The sequence below is a fragment of the Pseudorasbora parva genome, chromosome 5, assembly GCF_024679245.1.
Source record: "Pseudorasbora parva isolate DD20220531a chromosome 5, ASM2467924v1, whole genome shotgun sequence".
Lineage (NCBI taxonomy): Eukaryota > Metazoa > Chordata > Actinopteri > Cypriniformes > Gobionidae > Pseudorasbora > Pseudorasbora parva.
The window spans coordinates 35,718,501-35,728,378 of NC_090176.1; the positions used below are offsets into that span (position 1 = coordinate 35,718,501).

The following is a 9,878-nucleotide window of genomic DNA, read 5'->3' on the forward strand; positions in this document are numbered from 1 at the left end:
AAAATAAAAAAAGATTCATTATTTAATTATTTTACTTTTAAAATAAAATACTAATTTAAAGCAAAACATAATTTTGCCAATTTTAAATAGTGGACCACTTAATTTCCCATTACAATTACATTTAAACATTTTACTTTATTTTTGAGGACATCTTTGCCAATTTGGACTTCCAATCAAAACTTTAACATACACATTCTTATACACACTTAATTGACTGGCATTTAAAAACATTTCCTCTCATTTAATATGTAACAAACCGACCGATTAGTAGATTTTCTAGATTTTGTGAATTCTCTTCAACACACACAGACAGTCACACAGTGGTTGGTTGGGCCATATATCAGTGAAGTATACAAGGACACATTGGCATTTAGTGGCGAACAATAGGACACCCTGTTCTACTTTCTCTTCTTTTGTCTCATTTTGTTTTGGCTGGATTTAGCTGCACTGATGAGCTGAAGAATGAACACAAAGAGAGAGCAGACCCCTACACCCTTCTCACAATACGCCTACCATCATCAGAGAGAAAGTTATCACCTCAGGAGAGTGCGACAGGAGAAGATGGCTTTAAGAAAAGCACTGAAGTGAGGTGAAATTAGTGAGGTAATCTCTTCAAGTTGTCAGCGGACATAAGGCAGCTATATGTAAATGTAAGAGGTGGCAAGTTAAAGTGAGTGTGTGCGTCCTTGCAAAGAGAAGGGTTTTAAGTCGGAGGGTCTTACTTTGATCTTTCCCACTTCTCTGTCCCACCTCTCCCCCCTCTGTACTTCTTTTTCTTTTTTTACATCCTTGTAAGAAAATCAAGGCCTATTAACCCTAATCTCACTTAATGGCATATACCTCTCCTTTTGTCCTGGGCGATGGGCAACAGACTCTTTCCATTCAGCCTCTCACCCTCTTTCACGCGCATGGCCGGACTAATCCCCTTTTGCTGCAGGGCCGATTATTCCTTGTATTTTATCATTATTCTTATGATTATAATCTGCATTCTCATTCATGCACCCCTATCCACAAGATGGAATTACTTTCCCCCTCTTTCATGGCTTTCAACGTGCCCCGACATTGAAAGAATTGCTTTTTTTTTTCAACTACCCAGTCTTCAGAGGGGTGTATGCCATGAGTTTGGCTGCAGGAGAGGGTGTTGTTTGTAATTTAGGTAAGTGAACTCCTTTGGTGGAAACACATTTTCTGGCCGTTTGAATATGTTGTTCACAGAGAGTAATGAATGGCACCACACTGGCCCATGTAAACGCATTTACCTCGACAAGCAGAGAACGAGGGAGTGGATTATAGGCGGTCAGGTTGGAGAAAGAGTGTGGGCTAATTATTATGGGGCTGCCTGGTTTGATGTGAGGTTTGTTTGGGGAGTTGAATGGGGTGGGTTCAGGCAAGGCTGGGGTGAAAGAAAGGCTCCGTCCTTGTGCTGCAAAAGGGGTGCACAATTAATTATTTCAATCCGTTTGGATGCAGCCGGGCACACACACACGCATGCACAAGCTTACTCTGACAGAGAACAAGATGAAAAAACAGGGAATGTGCTAAGAGATGAACTTTTGCACTAGTTTCAAACAACAGGCGCGCACACACACACACACACACACACACACACACACACTCACACACACTCTCTCTGTTTCAGTAGACTATTACTAGTTTAATTATAAGCAAATACAAAGGAGAGAACAACACAATATGAGAGACAGTTAAGGCTAGGTAACACTTTACAAAAGGGTTTAATATGTTTGCATATCTGCACATTTAAGTTTAGCCACTTAAAGTGTTAAAATGTATTAGTATATATAGAAATTAACATTAATCAAGATTGATCAATGCTGTAAAAGTATTGCTCAAGGTTTTGTTTATGAACATTTTGTCATACTCACCATCATGTTGTTCCAAACCTGTGACTTTTCTTCTTCTGTGGAACAAAAAAATATATATATTTCATTTTATTTTGTTCCACAAAAGAAAGTCAAACAGGTTAAAAAAAACATCATGATGTCATTGGGTAAACTACTCCTAAGGTTAACAAATGAGAACTTATTGTAAAGTTTTAAAGAAAAAAATCAATAACCAGACACCTCACCCTCCACAGACATTAAAAAACTGCATGTTGTTGTTTTGATCTTTTTTAGTCTTTCTCCAAGATGTTGGAATCACTTTGGGAAACGTGTGGCGGGATTAACATGCACCACCCGTGGGGTCTGGCACACTCCACACTGGCACACAGGGCTCTCCAACATACTGCTTGACCCCCAAGCCAAGGGTTCGTCCTGTGCACTCTGAGGCAGGAGAGGGCACTTTGCCACACCCAGTTGCTGCTCAGGGGAGGAAAGCAAAAGCTGTCCTGGCCCGGTGAGAAATGGCCATCCTCCTGTCAGCAGCAGACGTGGTACAGTTCCACTGACACCCATCCCAATGCTGACCTCGCCCAGCAGGCGCCTCATCTCCTGCAAGGAAGATCCCAGGAGCAAGATGTAGTTACGGGCCAGCACCAGCGTGGAGATTTTGGACAGGCGCCGTCCGGCTGGAGGGGCTCCAGTAGGGAGGTATGGGTGCTGCAGTGCTCCTCCTACACCGGTGGGAGAAGAAGAGTAGGGCACCATGACCTCCCGTAAAGCATCCATGGCCACATTTAGGTCCTGCATTCTCTTCCTCTCCCGGCTGTTGATCTTTCTTCGCAGCTCCTGTTGCTCCTCCGCACTAAGCTCACGAGGGGGTTTCGAAGATCTGAAAGGCCCCTGGAGACCCCCGGCATTGGAGGCTGGTCCTCCTGCTCCTGTTACCCGTACCATTCTTGGCATGAGTTGCTGCAAAGAGCCCTCACCCTGCTCTCTGCACCTAAAACCAGGCAAAGCCTGCATTCTGAAGAAGACATTGAGAAAACATCAGTAAAACAATTTAATCAAATTGAGGAAATATCTTTGGGATTTATGTAAAGTTACAGTTCACTTAAATTTTTTACAAATTCAGTCATGTATGACATTTCTTCTGAAGAATGTTTTAACCTTTTTGTCCAAAGAATTAAAGTCAGTTAAGGGGCCCAAAACAACACACAACATTTTTCAAAATATATTATTTTGTGTTCCACAGAAGAAAGCAAGTCATACAGGTTTAGAATGACATACATGTGAGAGAATAATGACCACATTTTTAAAATTCAGTTGTCATGTTACTCAGTTGTCTTTCTAGAAGGCAAAGACTTTACCTTTAAGCTCTGGATCCACACACTCAAGATCTTCTTCAAGGGATCACTAAAATGATAAAAGCAGCTCACTTCTTCAAGTCCATATTCTAGTCATGAGTTTATCTTCCTAAAAACAATAAATGTTAAGTTAGATGGTTTGCTCTCTTGTCCACGTACTGTAGATGTCCTTTATAGAGATCTTTAAACTGTGGCTAACTAACACACTCCCTAACCATTGGAAGAATATGAGAGAAGTACTGCTGTAATGAGCTAATGAGTTACTCTTTCACTCTCTCTCTCTCTCTTTCTGTTCTGACGCCCCCTCATCTGCCCCTCCATGCTAATGATTTGATCATCATTTCCAATGGTTAAAAACCCTGATCGTGAGCACATGCCCCGTGTTTGTTGAATGGGATCTGAAGATGTCTTCATCTCAATGCAATACTGTGATATTTTCTTGCATGCATTGTGACATTGATTTCCAGCTACTGAATGAGGAAGCAAATGAACAAGTGAGACAACAAACAGAAGGCCTAATGATTCTCGTCACAGGTGGCACACCGGACATACCCAGGGCAAGACTGATTGTAAAACATATAAGCGACGTAATTGTCTCTCTTACCAAACTATTGACACACTTTCATTTAGCCTCCCTCTAAATGTGAGAGGAAGGAAGAGACATAAACAGAAAGCATGTTGTTCACGTTGAGAGCGGGAGGTGAGAACATAGAATCTCCTGTTTGTCTCGCAGGGGTGAGAGGAGGGTAAGAAGGTTGCGGCACCCGGTCCCGGTGAATGGTATCATGGCATCCATGCGCACATACTCGTAGGCTCAGACAGGAAAGAGAATTTAAAGAGCAATCGCAACGCCAGGCACCTGCAGGGCAACAGAACACAACCTGCCAGTGTGTTGGTGTGTGTGGAAGTGTGTGTGCTTCTAGCTGACCTATAAAAGACAGCCTGTGATGGATTAGAGCTGGGATGTTCGTCAGCTGTATGTTTGTGAACGTGTGTGTGAAAAGAAACGGCGACCGAAAGAGGGAGGGCGAGAAGAGAGGGCCGAAAAGGACACCTGCTCTGACACAGAGACAGAGAGAAGAGATGAAAAAGAGAGGGAAAGAAAGAACCTGGTGTCCACCCGCAACACCGCCCCCCTCCCGCTCACTCCGTCCTTCCTTCCAGCTTGTGGGGGGTTGAATGGGGTGGCGCGTTGCCGGGGGGCTCACATCCGTATCCCCTGCCCCCAGCACCCATTGCCTCCGTGGGTTTCATAGTGAGGCTGGAGCGGGTCAGGGACCGGTGGAGCCAGACAGTGGGGGGGATGAGGGCTGTCTTTGTCGGGGTCAGAGTGTTCTCCGTCTGGGCCAAGCCGGCAAGCTTGGGCTGGGTCTCTGGAGCTGCACCTGGGGGTTCAATCAGCTCATTCACACCAAGCCTGTTTCCTGTAGTTAGCAGTAAAACGCCTGGCTGAGGTGGTATTCGCTTGGCACCACTGGAGTTCCCATCACTGGGACGCAGACACACACACATGCACGATAGCTTAATGCAATCATGTTAAAATGTTTTTCATCTGCCCTCGTGCAAATTAAAATGGAAAGCAAATGTTTTTTTCATTAAAATATCTCTATATAACAAGGATTAGATTGGATTGCTGTAGATTACCACTGTAATACCATTACAGTGGTATTACAGTTGTTCTGCTTATATATATATATATATATATATATATATATATATATATATATATATATATATATATATATATATATATATATATAGTATATAAGCAGAGTTGTTCTATATATATATATATATATATATATATGTAAGCAGCTCCAGAGACCCAGATCAGGGACTGATCACCTTTTCGGTCCTCTCTTCTAGCCCTCCCTCTTTTGGTCGCCGTTTCTTTTCACACACACGTTCACAAACATACAGCTGATGAATATATATACAGGGACAAGAAATGGTGGAGCCATATATGTGGTACAGTAATTACAGTATATACACTGTAAAAAAAAAAAAAAAATGTCTCCAATTGAACATTTTCTAGTGACTGGTCACATCAAAAATTTTCAGTTGACCAAACTGAATTCCTGTGAATTGATGCAATTTAGTTCACAGAAATTCAATTTGACCAACTGGAAAATTTAGATGTGATCAGTCACTAGAACATTTTCAATTGGAGACCTGATTTTTTTACAGTGTATATACACTCACCGGCCACTTTATTTGGTGCACCTTGCTTTTGCCTTCAGAACTGTCTTAATTCTTCAGGCAGAGCTTCAACAAGGTGTTCAGTGGAGATTTTTGTCCATATTAACGTAGCATCACGCAGTTACATCAAATTTGGAGGCTGCACAGCCATGATGTGAATCTCCTGTTCCATCACACCCCTTCTCTGGAATAATGGAGTTGAAGTATAGTGAAATAATTGTTATGTTCAAGAAACCAGCTTGAGCGTTGTGACATGATGCGTTATACTACTGGAAGTAGCCATCAGAAGATGAGTACACTGTGTTTATAAACGGATGGACATGATCAGCAACAATACTGCGTTTAATAATGCTCGGTGCATGGGTACTAAGGGGCCCGAAGTGTGCCAAGAAAATATCCCACACACCATCATACCACCAGCACCAGCACCATCCTGAACTGTTGATACAAGGTCGGATGGATTCATGCTTTCATGTTTTTCATGCCAAATTCTGAACCTTCCATTGAAATGTTGCAGCAGAAATCAAAACTCATCAGACCCACTTTTCCAATCTTCTATTGTCCAATTTTGGTGAGCCATGTGAGAATTGTTTCCTGTTCTTATAACAGGAGTGGCATCGGTGTGGTCTTCGGTGCGGATTAATGTGTTGTTTGTTTAGAGATGCTCTTCTGCAGACCTCGGTTGGGTCTGGCTATTCTCCTCTGACCTCTGGCATCATCAAGGTATTTTCGCCTACAGAACTACTGCTCACTGGATATATTCTCGTTTTATGAACTTTCCCTGTATATGGTTGTGCAGGAAAATCCCATTGATCAAAAATTTCTGAAATATTTAGACCAGCAACAACGCTATGTTCAAAGTCACTTAACTCACCTTTCTTCCCCATTCCAGTGCTCTGTTTGAATATCAGAAGATCGCCTCAACCATGTGCACAAGCCTAAATGCAATTTTTGTTTTTTTGATTCGCTGATTGGATATTTGCATTAATGAGCAGTTGAACAGATATATACACACACTTTAATTACCTAACCCTAATTATTTTTTTTACTGATAAAAACTGAAAACTATTAAATATGAATTGTTAAAATGGTGTTAAATTATTTTTAATGATCTATTCATTATTTACATTAAAAAGTAAAAAACAAAAGTTGTAATTTAAATTTTTCACTTAAACATATTCGCTGTGGCAACCCCTGAAGGGAACAGCCGAAAGAAGAAGAAGACTTAAACATATATATACCCTCTGAAGTCATATGAGCTACAGCATTATTCACTTCACTTTCTTTGAAAAGAGATGACAGGACAATTCTGAACATTCTCCCCTTTATGATTTACAGAACAGATGAGAATTGGTAGGAATGACAGATATCATTTAAATTGTAAATCATTCTGAATACTCATTTAATCTTCTGGACTTTCTGTAATTAATTTCCAAGTTTCCATGTTATCGGCATTTCATTTTGTAAAAAATTCCCCTATTCTTGTCTATATTTCTTGTGTTTATGTGAAGGGAAACAAGGATCGGGCAGCACAAAGGCAGTCTAGGAGACCAAGAACAAATCTGTGCACCAGCAGAAACATCACAATACCTCTGTGAAAGACACCTGCACTCAACTGCCCCGAAACAAAACCACAAACAACAGGGAAACATTGGGCATAAAAGAAGTTGGACTACCTGTGCTAACTTTGACAGCTTGCACTGCTAACTGTTTTTCGTGATGTGGAAGGTCACAACACAAGCTGATGCAAAAAATCAGCAACATTGAAATGGAGAAGGCCTGCTTCCATATTCATTACCAGACCATGGACGCCGAGAAACGTCTGCTAAATGCCGAGCGTGATATTTCAACCGCCGGCTGGCCAGCCCTTCGCCAGCTTGTGTCCGTACTGCACGTACTGCGGAGCTGTCTCGCACACCAACAAACCTGCATAAAGAAAAGTTCTAATGAGAAATTAACAGATGTCACAACTTTATTCTCTCTTTCTCTCCCCTGGAGGGAAGCAGGTGTGGAGGGCGAGACTGAAGGGCCTCAACCTCCTTCAGATGATTTGCGTTCTTCACAAAGTAGCTTCTAAAAACGAGTGCGTATCTGGTGGATATGCTGTAAAACAGTTGACATGGGGGAGGTGAGCTGTCTAGAGCTTCAGAGCACTGCGAACCCTGCTTGACGTGTTGCTCTGGGCCGACGGCCATGGATATGAGAAGATTACAAGCTGTTAATAGGGCGGAACCAATGAGCTGAAGGCTGGGTATTGTGACTCCCAGCATGCTCTGGGAAAGGTTGGCCTGGACAGAACGGTTGGCTTCTCAGATGGATGAAGCCAGGCGAAGAGTCACCCCATGGGCCTTTTGTCAAGTTGCCCGAAGAACAGTTGACACTGTTTCAAAATCATACACAGTCACTGACGTCCAGAGAGTGTTGGGATCGTTCTTTAAACACACGCTCCGAAGCGGTCCTGCTGAGGACACACTGATTATAGCTGTCACGGGCTACTCAGTGCCAGCTGCCATGTGTGTCACATTTCACTAATAAGAGCACTCTCTCTGACACGTCACATTGAACATATGCATTGCAGAACGCCGTGCCAAAAGGCCTCATGCAACAAAACAAAAAAGTAAACCTTTTGTGAGGCAGATTTCCATTTCATGGTTTTTAAAGTTTTTATTCATTTATAGTAAATGCAAAGACCGTTGAGTCTGTCAGTTCGCTTCATCATTTGCTTCTTTATTGATTTTGACATGTAAATTGAGGGGTGAGGTAACAATTTCTAGATCAACTCACACCACAAGTCCTTTCTGAGCTTTCTACGAACCCTGCTGTTGCTTCAGTCCACCATTATAACTGTGTGTTGCAAAGCTTCATATAGATTGATATTCTCATTCATACTCAGGTATTATTAGTTTCTGTGTTTTACAGATGAACAAAATTCAGAATTGAAGAATTGCCATTATGTTAATTTGAGTTGAATTGGCCAGGGCTGTAGACTTTTGAGGGGGTCCTCTCGAATAATCCCATATGGCACATACTTCTTGTCTCCGCAATATTTAATATTTTTGAAGCTGCTCTTCTACACTGCACACACACTCTAATTCTTAGTTATTTTTTTAGGATGGTCTGTATCTGCAATAGTCGGATGCACTCAACAAAATGATTGAGATTGAGAAGGTGGGCTTTACTCACGGAAGCCAAAGATGAAGTCCAGCATGATGATTCAGTTTTAATAGTGAAAGAGTGCAATAAGTACATTTAATATTTGTCCTAATGTTTCAGGACAGAAATGTTAAATGACCCTAAATAGTATTCAATAATGCAAACTCCATATTTTGCCACTTTGTAATTGAACATTCTTTTAGCTTATTCATAATTTCATCTGACAAGACAACAAACATTAACTGAGCCATCTTCATATTTTAAAATAAAAATATTATTTACAAATAATTAAAATGAATGACACCGTACAAAAAATGGCCAGGAATTAAAGAGTATTATTTTTATAATAAATAACTTGAGTACTGTAAATTTACAATGAAATCACTGTCATAACTGCTCTTGTTTATTGTAAATTCACATTACATGCCACTATAAAAAATGAGATTGTTTAGTACTGTAATTGTAAGTGTGTTTCAATAGCTTGGGCTCTTGGATCTTGTATATTCATATTCAAATTTCTGTCAGATTAGTCAAGTCAGAAGTATGACAAATGAAAACATTTGTTAAAACAATGACATGCTAGAATATAAAATAAGCTAATTGGTTGATTTTCATTTTAATTTAGAAACGATACTATTATTAGCATTAATTCCGCATAAAGATTTACCGATATCTTATTTAAAATGAATAATTACAATGGTAAAGCTGCTGCTCAGATTTCTCTTTGAAAGGTGTGACAGCATCTTTCAACACATTTTTTTCTTCTATTACCTTATGCACAGACATCAAGACTCAGCAAAACACAACAATGGTGACACTCAACAAATATTATTATTACAATTCTGAACATTACAAAATAAGTCAACCAAAATACGTTCAGCAGCACAAATTCAAGAATCTTGAATCTTGAGTGCATTGGCTTTAAATCATAGACGTATAGAATTCAAGAACAAGAATCAAGAAATTCCACATCATAATCTCTTCATGCCGCACTGGATACCTTCATAGTACATGCACTGTAGAAATCTGATTTTACAATAAATTTACAAGAGTGTAAATAGATACAAGAGAAGTCCTACTGTGGAATTACTGTGAAAGTCATGCACTTGTTAATAGGAATATACTCTAATTTCACACAGAAAAATGTAACAGTACAATGAATTTTCTTTTACTCTTTATTCCCCTTTATCCTTTAAAATCCACACCAAAAACTGATTTGGTCATCAATTGTTGATTCGGTGCTATTGAAACTTAAGCATTATTACTTTTGGAAGAATTTCCTTCTTTTTCTATGCAAGTCAATGTCTAGCCAGGGCCATTA

The 9,878-nt window shown here is 40.4% G+C and overlaps 1 protein-coding gene across 1 annotated transcript; it reads right to left on the reverse strand.

The window, feature by feature from the left end:
- Positions 1-142: 142 nt before the first annotated feature.
- On the reverse strand, positions 143-3,459 carry olig1 (oligodendrocyte transcription factor 1). Its single transcript, XM_067445058.1, has 2 exons — positions 3,209-3,459; positions 143-2,865 (listed from the first exon to the last, which is right to left on the reverse strand). The coding sequence occupies exon 2, from the start codon at positions 2,862-2,864 to the stop codon at positions 2,157-2,159; it is 708 nt and encodes a 235-aa protein (XP_067301159.1). The 5' UTR covers position 2,865; positions 3,209-3,459; the 3' UTR covers positions 143-2,156.
- Between the last annotated feature and the right edge of the window lie 6,419 nt (positions 3,460-9,878).